General features: G+C 39.6%; 1 protein-coding gene across 2 annotated transcripts in view; it reads right to left on the reverse strand.

Annotated features, from left to right (window-relative positions):
- Nucleotides 1–587: 587 nt before the first annotated feature.
- Nucleotides 588–19,533, reverse strand: part of RCOR3 (REST corepressor 3) — a 40,908-nt gene continuing 21,962 nt past the window's right edge. Inside the window, exons 6-12 of one of the 2 annotated variants that reach the window (XM_015427632.1) lie at nt 17,963–18,087; nt 13,192–13,270; nt 10,519–10,737; nt 8,108–8,185; nt 6,036–6,093; nt 2,417–2,655; nt 588–1,947 (exon numbers count right to left, since the gene is read on the reverse strand). In XM_015427632.1, the coding sequence (XP_015283118.1) occupies nt 1,603–1,947; nt 2,417–2,655; nt 6,036–6,093; nt 8,108–8,185; nt 10,519–10,737; nt 13,192–13,270; nt 17,963–18,087 (1,143 nt within the window). In that variant the 3' untranslated portion in view covers nt 588–1,602. The remainder of the gene's footprint in view (nt 1,948–2,416; nt 2,656–6,035; nt 6,094–8,107; nt 8,186–10,518; nt 10,738–13,191; nt 13,271–17,962; nt 18,088–19,533) is intronic. The other variant, XM_015427633.1, reaches the window with a different exon arrangement.

Raw genomic sequence — 19,533 nt, forward strand, 5'->3', positions numbered from 1 at the left:
AAATATTTAAATACTGAAAATGCATCACTAGTAGTTTTGATATTTATGCCCAAATGCATATACAGGGGCTTGATCATTGGAAGAACCTCAGATTGAGGGTTAAAGTTCCAATATCATGAAGTACCACGAATTCTAGAAATTGAAAAAACAGTATTTAAAACCCAGCAGTGTGGCTGGGAGTACAAGAAAACTATGGACATGTATACTTAGTATACTACAAACAAAAGGAGAAAAAAATCTATTTAAATAAGTGTTTTAAAAACGTAGAAAACAAGCTAATGAATAAATCCTTGTAACACCTTAATCAAGATTAATCAAGATTAAGGTGTTAATCTAAAAGTTCTGACACTTGAGCTGTAATATGCAGTATTGTCAAGAGGCTGGTACAACTCTGCTGCGCAGATATCACCCTAAACCTTAAACTTGGAACATTAAATACCATTGCTTCAATAAGACGTGGGGAAAGTTAAGTGGTACAGTTAAGAAGAAATGCAAAATAGAAGACTTCAGTTGCTCAATATTTCTTGCCTTAAAAATATGCAGAGCTGTATCTCCCGATTAATTAGTAAAGCATGATTTGGTATCTGCTTTAAAAAAAAAAAATGAAAAGGGGGGGGGGGGGGGAATTGCATTGGCAACAACCACAAAAAATGGACTGGGGTAGTCTGAGAAGGAAGCAGTGGTAGGTGAAGACATTTTTAATGTTTAATTATTTCATATTATCCCAGTACCTATTAATTTCAGGAGAGCACTCCTTGTTAACTTATTGCCAAAACTTACACAATAGGATAAAATTTCAGGTAAAAGCAGTACTACAAAGATAATTTTAAAAAGACAACTTTAGTAGCCACATGGTAACAGCAGCTGTTAATGGTGTTAATTTTTTATTTTTAATGTAAAGCAAAGATGCTGGCTCATCCATTGCCTACCACAGAATTTGTACTAGCAAGTCATACTTCCAGTATCAGAAGACCACACAGTTAAGTTTAAATTTATTTTGTACCTTAGCTTTTGCAAATCTTTGAGATAACTTTTCTAACAGGCATACTGTAAACTTTTTCTGCAGAAAAGCATTTTAAAAGAAATCTAGAAAATACAAGTCTAAAAATGTATGGTTGTTCTGTATCTGTCAGAATCTAAATAGTAGGCTTCTTATTAATGCTTGCACTCCTAACATAGGAAAATGTAAAAAGGAATTCCCCAAATAATATCAGGTTTACCACCAGCTTCACAACAGTAGTTGAAACTCCTACACTTGTCAGACGCACTGTTTCCATGTACTAATGTGGTTTGAATATAAAGATTTTCATAAAATAAATAGAGTAAAAACCAGTTGAAGTCCTAGTGCTTTGAACTTTTTCTCTTTTAAAGAAGTTATTCTGTGTAAGAAGACCGACTTCGTAGACATTGTCTCACTGTAACAATCTACTGCACTGAAGTTTCTCTTATACAGATGGCCATTCACATTATTTCTGCTGCTTGCTCTTTTGTGTAAGACTGCTTCAATACTGCGGAAGGCTCACTTCCCTTCCTTCCCTATCTGAGAAAAATAGACACTGATACAATTTTATTTGTTAGTTACCATAGTTCTGCCCTATTTCTTTAGTGCAGAGGGGACTGTGATTCTGTCTGGATTCCAATAAGCGATGGCGGCTGTGGGCCACCAGTGGAAGATAATGCTGGTCTTGGGTTTAGACGAGGAGGCATTGAATTAGCTGGGCGGATGAGTGGTGGAGGGGGCTGGTTCAAGGTTGGCCTTGGCTGAATAAATCGAGCCTGCTGCTGAAGTGGTGGAGGCTGACGATGGAGAGCTGGAGCAGCCGGAAGGGTTGGACGAAGTAATGGAGGAGGCTGATTCAAAGTTGTTACAGGGGCTGCTGGTGTTGGAGTTGATGCCTGGGCAGGTGGAGAAGACCCTACACATTGAGGAGTCTGTGGGATCTGAGCCTATAAATAAAGTGACACAGAGATGTAAAAACAGCCATTCTGTTATACATGCAGTTTAGGTTGCCACTGTCTCCAGAATATGGGTAGCACAATTAGTTTATCCATTCTGGTAGCTATGGAACCTTGCTTTGAAAGCAACCATTTCTAAGCAATTTAATAGTGACAGAGACAAAATATTAAGGGAAAAAAGTTTTTAAAAGTTTAAAAATTCAGGATTAGTCAGCTATACATCTTTCCATTATTAGCACAATCACAAAGGTTGGGAAGAAAGACAGGCAACCTAGTTCTTAAATTGTTCTGCTAACAAAAGCCCCACCAAATTGAATGGGGCCGGACCTGTAGATTGCTCCAAGTATCAGAATGGTGGTTCAGCATTCCACTTCAAGCTAAATATTACATTTTTACAACATGAAGTTTAATGCTACTCCTATACTCATGCTTATTTAATATCTGGTACACAAAAACACACCTCATCTTCTTCATCAGTGCTCTTCCCTGATGGCACATTAGTATTTTTTGTGTCCTCCCCTAAAGCAGAAGCATCACCATTAGAAGCCAGGGTTCCTTGTTCTGCTTCCCACTCCTGCAAAACCTCCTCTAAGTTAAACCGACGCCTGTAGTTTACAAAGAAGTTCTTCACTTGACCAACAGTCTTGTTGCCAATTACATCAGCAATAGCTTGAAAATCTTTACCATACTTGCGGACACCTAAAAAAGGCAAAGTAAATACACCTATGAAGGTTCAAGGTAATAAGCAAAGCCTGTATGATGTATATATGCAGAAAAGTCCCCTTCAGATGCCACAGAGTAATTCCAAGCAGGGATTATGTAATCTAATGCAAAATACCACTACATGGTTAGTGACTGTTACTGGTTTGTTTCAATATTATGATTATTCATAGTTTATTAACTATAGCCCAAAGGAGAACCATGTAACTAGCTTGATGTGCCCAACAGAGTTTTGCTATACTGAACAGTGACCTTCCATGCAAAATGGCACACAACCTTTGAAACAGAGGGAATAATCATGTTTCTGGCATGTTTCTGATAGGATATGGAGTATATGTTGTTAAAAGAATAAAAGTCAAACATCTTACTGGATGTACTCTTCTTAAAGTAGCAATTTGGATCCTGAGCTATATTTTTATCTATTAACACTGACAGGAGCCACTCATTCAGCCTAAGGTAAGATAAATGCCACTATTTTTCCAGTTTAAAGGTCCATTCAGCAAACAATTATAAGTAAAATGAATACATCTATCAGGTGGTATGGGAACTAATAATTTAATGAAAGGATTACCTGAAATATTTACATTTTTTACTTCTAGAAGTGTGTCTTTCTTGGTTACTCTAATGGATTTCCTTTTACCAGTCCTGAAGCACCATGAACTGAATCCATGGACTATGTCCATTAATTTAAAAAGAGACCCATTTTTGTGACTGGCAACTTCTACCAATTTTAGTATCTGTAAGCAACTTCTTAATGAACAATTTACAGAACAGCCAAGAATCTGACACATTAGCTGGGTGGGAAACCATTTAATATACAAGAAAATGTGAATGTGACTTCTAGGTATGATAGTCTGGGTAACAATAAGTTTTAAAAGTTTGAGCTCATTGAAAAGCAAAACAATGAAACATGACAGGACTCTACTGTTGCAGAAACCAGCAATTAACTGTCTAATTAACTGCCTGGATTTTAACATTGGTACTGCTGAATTGAATTGACATTGGTGGCCTGGACTTTAACTTCAATATTGCTGAATTGATATCAGAACTAGCTTGTTTGCACAGTATTTTACGGTTTTATTATTTTATATTTTGTTAATTGTTGTTTTAATATTATTGTACAGAGATTGTTGTGAACCGCCCTGAGCCCATTTATGGGGAGGGAGGTATACAAATCAAGTAAATAAATAAATTCTATGCACTGCTTCTGAAAATCTGTTTTCTGTATTTAATCAACTGACAATGGTAAGTAGGTATTTTCCCCACATTCTGCCCCTCATCCCCGCACTCCATTTTGATCCCTGGAAAGAGTACTCCTGGGATTGCCAGACCCTTGCTGATAAATAGTGGCATAGGTTTTAGATGTGCAGAGTAAAGGGAAGCGGGTGAAATCCTCCCCGCCTCCATCTTCTGTGAAAGGGGAAATTAAGAGTTCCATGGAACATTGGTTACTATTTTCAGATCTGTCAGTAACTTCTTTTATTTGAAGTGCAACCCAAATATTGGTGCTGCTCTCCAAATTTTCAATTCTGGCTTACACAGAAATGGATATTGTGCTCATTAATAAGAAAATAAAAGAGGGGGTGGGGGAAGAGATTGGATTTATACCCCACCCTTCACTTGGAGTCTCAGAGCAGCTGACAAACTCCTTTCCCTTCCGCTCCCCACAACAGACACTCTGTGAGGTAGGTGGGGCTGAGAAAGCACTGAGAGAACTGCTCTGACTGAACTATGGCTTGCCCAAGGTCATCCAGCAGCTGCAAGTGGAGGAGTGGGGACTCAAACCCAGTTCTCCCAGATTAGGTCTGCATACTTAACCACTACACCAAACTGGCTCTCCAGTATACAAACCAGAAATACTAGAATTCAGCACAGAATACATGAACATTTCCAAAAATCTATGTCTCACTTGTGCTTGGAAATAGCTGACATAGGACGTTCATAATAGTAATATTTAAATACCCAACAGACTATTTCTCTGTTTACTTAGAAGTAAATCCTAACATTCTTAAAGTATGCATATGTCACTTTCCCCATGAAATTATTTACAAAGTGTTCAATAGGGCTCACTCCCTGTTACATGTGTATACAACAATGCAGATTGAGTCAAATACTTTCAAGTGGATAGCTAGCTAATTTTCAAGAGAACGGGAATATCTAACACTTACCTTTGAAGTGCTTTGTAAGATTCTGCCTTAGTTTGAAAGCAAGAAATTGCAAGCAGATAAACAGGTACAAACAGGTACCACTTCGGTGGAAAGGTAACAGTGTTCCGTGCGCCTCGGCGTCTAGTCATGCCAGCCACATGACCACGGAAACATCTCTGGACAGTGCTGGCTCTTGGGCTTGGAAACGGAGATGAGCACCGCATCCCTAGAGTCGGATTCGACTGGCTTTTGAGCAAGGGAAACCTTTACCTAGGCCAAATATTCACTCATTTTCAAGAATCCAAACACCAAATTCTGATTTGTGGCTCAAAATAACTTCTTAGAGGGCATTACATACATATGAAGCTGCCTTGCACTAGCCAGACCAAGATAATGCTTTTGATCTTTTTTGCACTGAAAGTGTACTATGTTCTGTAGCAGCACCAAACTATTAAATGTAAGAAACAAAGGATCTAAGGAAGGGTGCTCTAGTTCACATGCAGGACATATACACTGTGCCTTTTCATTCCACAAAGCACTATTTTAATCGGTACATCCTAACTCATCTAAAAATAAAATAGTATTTTAGATTTAGCCTGGTTATTCTGCCAGAATTACTGTAAATTTTAGCTGTTCAGGGGGAAAACTGCTGACAGGCTTGATGGTATACTTGTATACAACAGTGGAGAAAAATAATCTGTGGGCAGATTATACACATCACAAAAAAGACATTTAAACTGGTTCCCTTTCAAAATTAATACTCTTATTTTCCTTATGCCTGCTTCCTTTTAGGATTGAAGAAATTAATCTCACTAAAATACTTTGCAAGATACCAGTTGCAGTACTATGTACTTACTTAGGAGTAAACACAGCTGAATAAAGTGGGATTTACTTCTGACTAAACACACAGAAGACTGTACTGCAAGTGTATGAAAAAAGTATGACCTGGTGCTCTGTAACAAATTAAATACACAGTGACTTTTCAGTTAATTGGGACTGTTTTACTTGTATAACCGCCAACTTGATTTTTAAATCATTTCTGCTAGTAAGAGGAAAACGTCCCTTTCACCACATTTTAAAGCTTTCATACCACTCACTGCCCATATATTCTTTTAAAGGGAGGGAAAAGACAAATTAATTAGAGAAGCCTTTTCCAGGTCAGCCACAAAAGAATTTGGTAAAGGAAATACAGAAGTATTAATACTAACATACCTTGAACGGCAAGAAGTTGTTCTTCCGTTGTCCAACGGGCATTAATTTTTTGATTGGACTATTAAAAGAGAGAGAAATTGCAGAAGTCAAAGCAGCTACAGCACATTCAAAAAGCATTGAGGACCTAAAAACAATAATAGTTACAAAATTCCTCTCTTCACACAATAAATTACCATTTACAGTCACTCCAGCTGACAAAGGCTCTATGGGAATTCTCAAAAGTCTAATACGTGCAGTCCTTTTCTTTTCAAATACAGTGTTGTGCACTGGAGATCATGGAAATTTGGCCTGCAGCTAGGGCCTCCACCTTACATCATTAAAAGCTGCTGCTATGAAGAATTTGGGGGCTCTACTGAAGTTCTACTTTTCTAAAGGAGGAGGCATGGTAGACCCAGTTCTTAAACTGTATGGGAGTAAGATAATTCCAGCCATGCTATATGGATCAGAGATCTGAGGCTGGGGAGATCAGATATCGTCCTCATTAGAAATAGTACAGAATAGTACAGTGGCCCCACTGGTGGACCTCCTGATGGCACTGGTATTTCTGGCCACTGTGTGATACAGAGTGTTGGACTGGATGGGCTTTTGGCCTGATCCAACATTGGAATCTAAAAAAAAATTATTATTTTATGAGGCGGATTCTCGCCTTGCCAAGGGGTGCGCCAGTAGCATTAATGAGGGCCGAACTGGGAATTACCTCGTTGAATGCCAGTCAATGTCAGAATTCTATCCTATTGGAGAAAATGTTTAGAATGACCCCAGGATTCCCTGGAGGGTTTAAGTTTTAGTTTGCACCTGAAAGCCTCCAAGAGATTAGGTGACCATTTGGCCTCGATTCAATTGAAATTTTCAATTCCTGATGATCTATTAAGGAATAAAACTCAAGCACGGGAACTGAAGGAATGGGTGTTCAAAAAGGATGGGCTTATGGATCAGGATGTGATGGAACGTTGTCTTATGGCACCATTATTCAAGTTTTTTAAAAGGGATCACTGTAGGTCCCTGTATTTAGAGAAGTTAACCAGCCTGGAATTAAGATCAGCTTTTACAGCTTTAAGATTTCAATCCATGCCCTCAATGATTAGGACTGGACATTTCTTTGGTATCCCTGCCCCCCTTAGACTTTGCCTTTGTGATATGGGGGAAGTTGATGGTATTGTACATTATATTCTGAGATGCCCATGGCATGAAGCCCCTAGGCTAAAGTACATCATCCCTATTATTCTGCAGCATAATGGACTCTCTGATCTCGATCTGGTCAAATTTTTACTCTCGGACCTTGACCACTATGTCTCTAGCAGAATGGCGTTATTTGCCTTAGCAACAAGGAAAATCAGAATGAGTTTAGTATTTAATGCAAAGTAGGAGGAGTTAGGAGTATACTGATTTTTTAATTGTTTACATTACCATTTTATAGTCTGATGTATTATGTTGTGGCCTATGGCTAAGACAATAAACTTATACTTGACTTCAAAAAAGACAGCCTCTTTCTCATGTGCATTGGAGATCATGGAAATTTGGCCTGCAGCTAGGGCCTGTAATCAGAAGCAGAATAATCTGGAGCAAATCCTTTCAAAATCCTGAAGCATCCCTCTGCTTATAATGTTAGCATGTATGACACTAAAAAGTGCTTCTTTCTCACACTACCTGGGCCATGTGTGAAAGAATGGCCACTTCCGCACTGTCATTTTTGTCACTTGTTTGTCCCTATTGCTTCAGGGTCATCGTCCCCCTCCAATGTGTTTTGCTTTCTCTAGTAGTCCCAGAGGGAGCAAAACACATATAGAAAAGGGTGTGTGGGGGGGAACCTAAAGCAATAGGGAAAAAACGAGTGACAAAAGTGACAGTGCGGAAGTGGCCAATGTTTGCAAGAGCAACACACCAGTCAAAAATGCTGTCTGTCCCACAAAGAAGTCTCATTAACTTAACTGGCGACTTAAACAAAAATTGATCTAAGTATCACGTGTGGAAAGTTTTTAGAATGTACTCAAATGGTGTAAGCCACAAGCTATTTGACCACCAGCACAACAAATGCAGCACTGAACATTCATCTGCATTTCGTAATGACTTACCTCAGGAGGTTTGAATTCTTCTATTCCCCCTTCAATTTTCTGCTTAAGTGCACTGTTTACTTGCTTAGCATTCTGAACCTTTTCCAACAAAGAACAACACCAGGGATGGAAATTAGTTTACACAAAATGGGACATCCAGTTGTTGCTAAGTGACTGGGACTACTGGGGTCAGCCAAGCTCTGAACATACAAAACTTTCACTCATGAGATGAGACCCGTTTTGGGAGCCAAACACTTTTATGTTCCCACATTCAGGTACAGTCATAGTTGGTGACATGATACATTCTTAGCAGACTCTGAATCTTTGGATCAGGAGCTGAAGATAGTATCTCACTCTGCTCATATATAGCTGAGACCCTGAGCTACCAGCCCAGACAGGTAAAGATGTTCTCGAAACCAGCCATCTCACAGTTCTTTAAGGGCCAGGAAAACAGGATCTCCCTCATCTTATGCTTTGCCATAATTTTAGAATGTCTGTGTCATCTTGACCAACCTACGATGTTAACAGTCAATAAAGGTCTGAAACATGGCCTAAATAGGAAAATATATGGTAGAGGGGCTCTGTATGTCAGAGAGGGCATAAACTCCGATACACTAGAAAATTTAAGAGGAACAGACTCCACCACAGTGTTGCTAGGGCAGAAATACCAGGCCTGAACACATTATTGCCTGTCTGACCAAAACTCTGAGAAAGACCTTAAGATAGACAAAGGAACAGGGAAGACAAAGGAACAGGGAAAGCAATCAGAGGAGAAAGCTATGCAATAATGAGTGAATTCAGCTACCCTCGTAATGGCTAAGTAAATGTGTGTTCTGATCATGAAAAGCAGGCAACATCTCTAGATACCACAAATAATTGTGCCTTGGAGCAGCTGGTCATGGATGGGAGGCAACCTGGGACCTGGCTGTGAGTGAGGTCGAGGACATGATGCAAGTGTTAACTGCACTGGCCAGGAACAGTTATCACGGTACTATCCAACATTTATGTGATTGGAAGGTTGTCCCAAAAGCCCAACATAACCATATTTGATTGCAGAAGATGAAATTTCTTGAAAAGACAGACCAGAAGGGAGGGTAAAGGGGGCCAAATCCCTTTGTGTTGCTTGGAAATTATTTAAATCCACAACTATGGAAGTTCAACTAGAATATATGGTGCAGACTCTCAAAGGTACCACCAAATTGAAGAGGATGCTAGTATGGTTAACAAGCAAACTTACAAAAGCTCTAAAGGGCAAGAAGCCTCCCTTTAAAAAAATAGGAAGTCTTGCCCAGACAACACAAACAATCAGGTTCTAGCAAAACAAATGTACACTGACAATAAGGCATATTGGTGGACAGCACTATCAATGGCTATAAGTCACAATGGCTCAACGTTACAAAATAGCATCCCTCTGAATTCCAGTGCTGGGGTGGGGCGGGGCGGGGTGGGGTGGGGCAGCAACAAAGGGAAGGGCACCAGGGTGGCTGCTGGTTGGCCCCTGTATGAAGCAGTATTCTAGATTAGATGGGAAAAAAATTCACACAGAAGGTGGTAGAAATCTAGAAACAAAAATAGTTTCCATTCAATCCCAGAATAAGAGCATTAAGGATTGGATCTACATTTCTGCAAACTGAAGTCTGTAGAAGCTGATCTTCCTCACCTTCCAGCAGCTCAGTGCATCCCACCAAAGGCAATCTTCTGAGGGTCAAGGGCTCCTCTGAGCAAAATCCCATGAAAGTAATACGGGGGGGGGGTTTGCTGGAAGAAAGGGGAATTCATTGAAATTGCCTATCCTCCTTCATGCAAAAGTGAAGCAAGCCTTGAGCTGAGCTTGCTTCACTTCCCCAGAGCCAGGGGAGTCATTTTATTAGATTCATTTGACTTCTTGCAAGCCCCTTCCCCAATGCTGCACAGCATTTTGCTCAGGAGGGTCCTCCACCCCTCAGCAGTGCTTTGCAGGGATCTGCTGCAAGGATGGAAAGAGCTGCTTCCACTAATTCATGTTCACAAAAATTTGGCTCCAGTGCTACCATTATATAAATCACTTTTGCTGTAGTTCAAACTAGTTGGCAGTTATCCTAGCAAACATTTTTAAAAGGTACAAAATCATAAAATCCCTTTAAGGAACTCCAAAACAAAATTAAGATATAGCTAAATTGTAAACAAAATTACAATGGTGACTAGAATTATACCAACAAGTACAATCATTTATACACTAGTTGGAAAACTAGCAAATCTGCCCAAAGTCCGAACTCTGGATTTTCCAGAGGACACAGCTCATAGCCAGGGTTAAGTCCACAAGTGGTAAATGTAAACTAAAATCTAACTTTAATGGGAATCTCTTTATTAACCAGCATTAATTGCCCAAACTCTCAAAATGGTGAAAGGGATTCAATTTTTTAAAAATGTAAGAAAAATGTGCTGCAAATTACCTGTCGCTTCAATGAGATCAGCTCCATATCCAGCTGCCTAAGAAGTGTATTGGCTGCATTGGGGCTACAGGAAACTGCCACTACATCTTCTTGAGTTAGGTACATGCCTTTAGGAGGACGGCATTTGGAACGTTGAGAGTGGTGACGATGCTGTAAACTCTGATATTCTCTTCTACCCAATCCTATTTTGCTGGACTGAACAGGCTGCTCATTATTTCCCTTCAACATTTAAAAAGTTTAAATAAATAAACAAACACCAAACAGACTTTAAAATTAAACATTTTCTTTTGTCCAGCAAAAGATGCTGGGCTGGCTCAGCTGATCTGCATCAACAAAATGTCACTTGAAATCTCACAGGAGGCCAAATATACAGCTTAAATTCATGTTTTTCCAACATAGTCCTAAGAATATTTAGTCATAAGTAGTGCTAAACTGGGTGAGATTTATGCCGCAGTAAGGACTGCAGTCTACGTTATCTCTGATTTTAAGGACTCCCAAGGTCCCTCTTAGTACTTAGCTACTCTCATATCACATTTAAGTCAGCATCGGCCAATGTGTTCCTATGTGCAGAAAGGTTCGCTGTGACATCAGAACAGACTGGCCTTCTGCTGCTGGAAACATTCACAACTCACAATTCACGACATACTTCCCATCTCAAAAATCTGCAAGAGTTTGAACAAGACTACTAAAAATCTAAGCAATGGTCAGGGAGGGGAAGAAGCATTGGGCAAAGGTTCAAAAAGTAGAAAGGGGCTGGACTACATTTCATGCAACACACAGCTGCCTTCCTAGTTCCTCCCCGATTCATTCTCCACTACTGTAACACTTGCCAAAACTTTCAAATTTCTAAAGTCCCATAGAAAAAGTATGCAAGACAAGTAAATCCAGACACATCCGTTGTATTTTATTAGGAGCAAAGAACACGTGTGGCTTGAAATCGAAGTTACAATGCAATTCAATGCAGTTATTGAAATTTAAGCATACTGACTTGAGTGAGCTTAGCCTGAAGTAACTTCATAGGATTGCACTTTTAGTGGCATAAATGCCATGTAGCCATGCCCATACTTTCCTACTTCGTGTTTGTCCTGGATACAGCAGTTATTGCTGTGTACTGATATGAGAAGCCTGGGTTCTAATTCCCACGTAGCTGCACTGCTTGGGAGCAAGGACAAGTTGCTATTTTTCAAGCTGATCTGTCTTATGAGGCTGCTGTTACTGTAGCAGTGCTAAAGGATTTATTAATTCAGAAATGCAACAAAAAAGCTGCTTTGCTGTCTAATTTGTGCGCTATAAAGTACTATCTCAATTCTTTAAACTGTTTTTTCTCCTTTTTCAATTGTATGCCAACCAACTTAATTTCTATGTTTTACTTAGGCAGAGAAGGAAAGGAGGAAGAACCTGCTAGCTGGCTAGCAGCAGCTGCATAACGTCTAGCTGACTTTGTTCTGGTCCTGCTCCACAGGTATTTAAGGTGCCAGAGGCTGAGACAAAGGGCTCTTGTCCTTCGGCTCTTAGCCTAAGGGTCACAGCCTTGAGCTGGCAGGAAGGTCTGTCAGATCTGCTCTGTAACCGCTTTTCTTGCTTCTACTATATTTTCTCTATTGTATTTTCAGCTGCTTTGAGTCCCCACTGGGGAGAAAAGCGGTATACAAATAATTACATAAATAAATACTTCCTAACCCTGTGTAGAAGTTGGGAAGGGGTAGAATGGATCAGATACTGCCTGTACCATGGCACAAGTGAAGACAAGGTGTAGAGGCTCGTGTACACCAACAATACGGTGAGCAGGTAACCAGGTTGGCTATCTCTGGTAGCCCCTATGAAAGTCCCAGGAGAAGAGACTGACAAATCAAGGACCCCTTGCCTCCCAGCTGAACATCCAGTAGCCAGGCCCTGCTCCTCTCCCACCTATGTGCTTGAATCCCAACAGAGCACTGCCATGAAAAGACATTTTTGTCCATGGAACATGTCTTTCTCATTTCCCCCCTCCTGTTGCTGCTCCATCTCCCCTCTCACCACAATGCTGGTCTGTGGAAATGCTCTGATGGATCCAATCCAAGACTACACATTGAAACACAGCCAATATTCTACACCTCTATAAACCCTGGTAGCCAATTAAGCTGAAAGAATACCATTCACTTTGGGGGAACTACACAGCAGCAGGTCACCATGCAGTGGTCACTCAGCATGGCTTGAGGATTTATGACCATGATGGTTACTTAAGCTACTCCAACTTGCTCTATAGACCACATTCATCACTTCATGGCCTACCATCTCCAGATGCTCTTTGTGATAACTGAAAGGTCATCCCTGCAATGCCTTTGGACTCCAGGGAGACATCTCCAACCACAGGGTGCACCTGGCACTGTCCCATGCCCAGGTGTGCATCTGCGCTTCCTGTTCCATGAAGGAAAGTAAAATTGGCCTAAGCCTCTCCCTAATTTTGTAGACAATGCTAAAATACCCAATTCATGTAACTACCTCCAGCCAAAACAACTGTACATTAATGGTCACACATTAGCAAATGATAAAAGTACAATGTTTCGTCACTGGTAATTTAGTGCTGACCTGTACCAAGCTGCACAACCGTGATTATAGGGCTTGTTGTGCAGACTGCTTTATGTAAATAATATAGTTAATATTTAAAAATATTAAAAAATGAGTATTTATTACCTCTTTTTTAGTTTCTTTTTTGGGATCATAATCACTATCATTCCCATCCATTGGGTGAGTTTCTTCCACATCATCATCACTGAGGATAGAAATACATTCGTGAACTTCCTTCCTTGAGTCTCTATGTTCTGTTTTGCTCTATATGCAAAAGACGTTTCTGCAGATATTTGTATTTGACAGTCTTAGTCACATAAAGAGGTTACAGCAATGGATTTAATAAACAGCAGTACTCAATCCAAGCTAATCTGTTATTTGTTTATTAAACATCCATCTAACACTATTTTAAATGATTGTTTAGCATGCTGACACATTTTCCTATGCTGACTAACTATATCAGGATATTTTACTGCTTTACAGAAAAGTTGCAACTAAAGTATGTGTTCTGAACTCATGTTTTATCAAACACAGCCACCGGGATCTTTAGGTGACTACCTGGCCCTTTTCTATTGTCCCACTCCATGGAATGACCTCACTCTACAGTCTTGTATGGAAGCATAGTCAAACCAGAGAAAGAGTGGCTGATGGCGGCAGAGAAGATCACAGCAGGCTCTGTGCCATCTCCTAGTTATAACTGAATATACTGTTTCTACATGACAAGATGCAACTAAAAATTTGGTTGCGGTAGGAGGACACTTGCCTACTACCTGGTAATCAGAAGGTACAGGGGGAAAAACAAGACTTTTCTCACTGGTTTTCCTTGACGGCAGCTATACTACCAGTCAGCTCAAACCAGCACTAAGAATGTGCTATGAATAAACTTGCAGCCATTGCTTCGTTGAATCCTGGTTCAAATGAAACACAGAAATACAGCAATAGTGTGAAGTACAGGTGTAGGTCACTGTATATCACAATCACACAAAGCTGTATTTCTATGGGTATACATGTATCAAGTTATTTTATTTAACACAAAAAATTATGTGTGTCAAACAGACTTCAGTAACTATATATAATGCAAATCTCAAGGTATTTTTTTCTCTTGCAGAAGTTCAAAAACTCAGATCTATCAGTTTTCAATAGTAGAAGAGCTGGGGGGTAAAGAAAAAGGTACCCATCTGCATACTTGGCTACTATGCCCCAAAATAAAAGTTTTCTGGGAAGAAATACTACAAAGATAAAAGCTATTACTAAGATCGCAATTCCATTAAAACCGGACGTAATTTTGTTAAACAGTAGAAATGATACCTTAAATAATCTTGATAAATTAAGAATAGCCTTATTGCTGGACTGCTTCCGGTTTTGGCGGGCTGATGGCAGCCGTCTCTCCTGGCTCCCGGGGACACGGACTGCAAACCAGCGGGTAGAGAGGGGGTGCGATCGTACACACCCTCCCAGGACCCATGGGATGGGTCCTGAGTCAGGGGACGCTGAAGTTCGCCACCCTCCAGGCTTGTTGCCCGGGGGTGGGGGCGTCCTTTTGCCCTGATTGTCTCTCTGCTGTGTTCCAGTATTGGTCTAAGCTACGCACACCAGACCAAGCGAGCAGTGATCAAGTTTTAATTAAGCGACTGACGAAACCGATGAATTGACGGATGAAGAGTGAGTGAAAGTAAACTGAAGCATCAGAGGAAAGTGAAATTTATCCTTGCAAGCATGGGGGGGGAGGTAGCCACGCCCCCCCTTTTCACAGACAATAGAATTAATCACTATTGAATAAACGGAGCTTGAAGGGACTGAGATGGAGAATTGCTGAGATTTAAGAACTGACTAACAATTAAGCAAACACTCAGGACTTTAAAAACCTTAATAGAAAATATTTATCTTCAAAACCTGTCTGGCTGGGAATGGCTAGAGTGAAGCACAGTTGGTGGCTGGAAGTGGCTAGGATGAATGTACTTGGAAATTTCTTCTTAATGGTTGTTAACATTCCTGAAAGGGTCAGAGTGAAGCAAAGGCCACCCCCCAAAAAAAGAAGAAGCGGGGAGAGAAGAAGTTTGCTCCCCATATAATAACGAAAATATAAAACTTTTAAGGGGGTTGGCGGAGCAAAAAGAGAGAAAGGATTGAATTGGAAAACTTATGGGAGTTGAAGCACTTATACAAGCACCAGAAATTTTCTTTGTAAAGAGACAGTAAACATCTTCATTGGGCATCGGAAGCTTTCTTTTTTTAAAGAGACTCTAAACATCTTCATGGATGGCGGCAGTAGAGTGTGGCGGAATCCCCTCTCAGCAGATAAAAATAAAATAACTGTAAGAGCTTGCAAGCACTCCCAAAAGATATTGGAAACTTTCTTTTTAAAGAGACTGTAAACATCTCCTTGAATGGCAGCTGTAGAGTGCAGTGAAATCTTTCCTTAGCAGACGGGGGGGGGGGGAACCCCTCTCTAAAAATAAAATAAAATAACTTTGAATCTATACAGGGAAGACAGAGTCGAAATACAGGAATGGACAGAACTTAGAGAATCACTAGAGGTGGCGAACTGAACAGACGGATATATGGGACTCTTGCAATTTGGTAATTAAAAGAAGATAAATAAACCCCGAAAATGGCCACGGATGGTGTCGAAAGAATTAAAATGAAACTCAGTCCTCTTCAGGAAGTGGAAGGTGTAGCTGGACAATAACATTCCTGAGATGGGTGGCGAAGGAGCGAAGTCCCCCTATTTATTCTGGTGGGGGGGACAGAGCTAAGAGTAGGAATGATCTGCATTATCAGAAATGTTGTGGGAAAGGTTGATGGGCGGTTTAATTGTCCAGAAGACAACTATCTTTTAAAATATATAAGGGGGGGTGTTTTCTTGTAAAACAGGAGTAAAGGGCTCATATAGAAAAGGAGGATGGTTGATAGTGACTGCTTAAATGAAACTTAAATGTATTGTGATTCTCTGAGAACTAGTGTTATATCAACTTAGACTAGGATTATAAATGGAGTAGATGTTGAAGCTTCTTGAAATGACTTCAATAAGTTTAATTAAAATAGGCTCTGCCAATATTAAGATATTAGATTGGGGGGGAGTTAACTGAGATGCAAGGGGAAGTAATCTGATGCCTATACAGATTTTGTATAAGACCTTAAATGATATGAGTATTTGGAGGATGTATATATAAACCAAAAGCTATTTTGTTTAGTAATTCAATCCAAACAAACTTGGAAGTTGGGATGATTATAGTCAATATCTGGAAAGGATTTCTAAACAGTCAGATGGGTGGAATATAACAACCAGATGGGTAGAAATTATTGTTTTAAATGTTATGAGATGATGAGGATGCCTGATGTTTGCATAAAAGAGATTTAAACACGTTTAAGAAATATACTCCAAGCAATCAGTATGGGCTAGAGCTTCTATAAGTGATTTACTGAATTGTCACCTTCAAGGTCAACAACTGAAAGTGTTTTGTTTATGCCATATTTGTAAGCACTGTGTATGATCACCACACCTTGGATTTTATTTTCTGTCTCCCTTTCTTGTAGGTTGTATTAGTACCCCTTCCCTTTTCCGTAGTATTTAGAAATTAAAAAAATCCCTTTCGGGGGGCATAAAAAAAAGAAAAGAATAGCCTTATTGCTTTATGCTGCAAAGGCAGTGGTTGCTAATAAATGGAAATCAGAGCATATACCGTCTATGTCTGTATGGCACTGTAAACTTTGGAATCTGTATATAATGGATAAGATCACACTATCATTACAAACTACTCTATCTGATCAGACAAAACATCTGTTTTCGGTGTGGTTTCCTATTTTAGATTATCTAAAATCACAAAAAGATATTCCTACCATGGTTAATGGCTTATATTGGTTATGATACTGCTATGTTAAAATAAGATTTACAATAAATATTGTATGTAATATAAGTACTCTACAGTAGTGTTATTGTTCCTACGGATATCTCTTTGTTATATGGTTTTATGCAGTTATTCACTGGTTTGTTTTTGTATGTTTAACAATAAAATTGTGTTTTTTTTAAAAAAGAAAAAGAGTTGCAGGTGGTGATGTCCATTTTTAGACTCATAAGCTGCTTCCTATTTGGCCCTCTTACCATTCTTCCTTTTTCACAAATTTGACTACAACTACACCTCTGGTAATTTGGGTCATATGTACATTGTTGGTGGCAGTGTGAGAGAACAACAATTCTGGAAGACAATTTTGGACCAAATATTCCTTATAACAGGGGACATTGTCCCATTCACACTGGAGAAACTGTTTCTTAATTATTGGAAGGATAGCACAGACCCAAATATTAGGAAAGAGTGGATCTCATACCTTCGAACAGCTGCCAAAACATCTATAGCAGCTAGTTGGAAATGCCCAAATGCACCTACGCTTCATATATGGCAATGAAAGGTATGGGATATGCACATAATGTAAAGAATTACATATAAGATGAATCAGTTTGAAAATAATCCTCCTTCCTTGAATTTTGAAGAAGTGTGGCCAATTATATTGAACTATTTGATGCAGATGGGAGTTGTCCCCCCAAAACTGAAGTACTTAACTGAAATGTCATATTAAGGAGGTTTATAAGTTGCAAGATCTGATGTTTGGTATTGCTTATTTACTTTCTATTCCAATCTTTGCTGTTTATGTTAATTTTTTTGTAATATGTTTCATGCTTGTGTATTTGTTGGTTGTGCTAAATACAAATTGTCAAATAAAAAAAATCTTTTAAAAACCCTAGGTTTATTATTTACACAGGAATCATCTGACTTGCAATAACAGAGGAACAGTAACACAGAGCAACATACCTTGCATAATTCAAAAAACACAAACAAATCTGTTGCTCTCTCACTCCATATGAAAAACTAGATTTAAAAAAATCTGTTCCTCTACTTACCTGTCACCTTGATTATTTCTGTTTGCTAGCTTCCTGGCCTGGCGATCCATTAAACTTGTCCTAGAACGTGTTTTCTTCCAGGAGTAGTAGTATTTTACAAGGCTTGCAATAGTCTTATCTGGAAGCTAAAAATGGGCCAACACAACAGGTAGACACTGTGTATTAATTCTCTGTAGCATTTTCTCAATGTCAAAACCACATGGTCTGCTGGTATGTTTTAAATTTATAAAGCAAAATTGACTGAATATAAATAGGTACTCTAAGCATGAATGAAGTTTACACTACCAAAAACAAGTGTTTCATTTGCTGTAAAGGTATTTTCTCACGTTCAGAAATATGGATGGAAGTACTACCAAGAAGCATCCTATCCTCACCCCAAAAAGAGGGAAGAGACCAGCTCATGGATGTAAAACACAACTTTGCCAAATTTTAAAAAGTCCAATGCGTACAAATTTTGACTGACATTTGGGGATATTTGATCCAAAACAGGCAAAAGTAAAACCTGTTCCTGTATTGCTTAATAAGTACTATTTCACATCGTTTCTCAAGATTAATGAAACATTTTGTTGACAACCAAAATGTTGCAAAATACAGTGTTTATTAAAAACTGTTTTACAAGTAGAAATGCTGACAAAATTTGAAATCGAACTCTGCCATACTCATTATCCTCAGAAGTATTATGAGGAGAGCTGATATTTACCCAAAGTCTCCTGTTTGTAAATATATCATTTTTTGTTATTTTGTTTGCGGAATGAGGGAATCTGTGCTGTACAGCACTGCATTCCCTAACCCCATCCTGACCCTTACTAAATAAAAAGTTGGCTTGACGTATACAACGTGGTTCATGTATTTCTTTGTCCTCCATTAATATTGACTTCTTCCCCTTGCCAGAAAGATACACACTTAACTAGGAGTAAGCTCCACTGAATACAATGGCATTTATGTACAAATAAATATGTGGAGGATCGGGCTGGGTGGAAAGAAGCAGAAGCAAATGGAAAGAATGAGAATTGAAGTTTGTGTTTCTGGTGAAAAATCTAGTTTTTTGCCCCTGCTATGCCTATATGAAGTGAGAAAGATAGTTAAGAGAGCTTGCAGTCTGATGAACTGGTTCTGCATGCCTTTCCTTGCATTCTATAATCAAAGCAAGCAACCATGCCAGTGCCGCAAAAGAGGCAAACCGTGACATCATTCAGCACTTAAATAAAGTAGGGGAATTGAGAGCTGGAGCCCAGGTTCCCAACCCAGATCGGGGGCGGGGGGCGTCCATTTCCTGCCAGCCTCAGAAGGGTCTCTCACTCAGGTGTTACCACTTTTGCTCCCAGCACAAAATGAACTGCTGTCACCTCAGCCTAATTCCTGCTCCTGAGGCTGCCAATGAAGCCCTAGAAGATTCCTCCTCCAAGGTGTCCTTTAAGAGCTTGGAGATGGAGGGTGGCAGAATAGAGTGCCCCAAAGCTGGAGGTGGAGACACTGGGAGAAGGAGGAAGGCCCTAACTCACCATGTCTCCTGGCCTCCCATTTCTCCTTCTTAGCCATTACACTGGCTGGGGCAAGGCAGTAAAAGTTGA

The sequence above is a fragment of the Gekko japonicus genome, unplaced genomic scaffold (genome assembly GCF_001447785.1).
Source record: "Gekko japonicus isolate JY-2015 unplaced genomic scaffold, Gekko_japonicus_V1.1 scaffold45, whole genome shotgun sequence".
Taxonomy (NCBI): Eukaryota; Metazoa; Chordata; class Lepidosauria; order Squamata; family Gekkonidae; genus Gekko; species Gekko japonicus.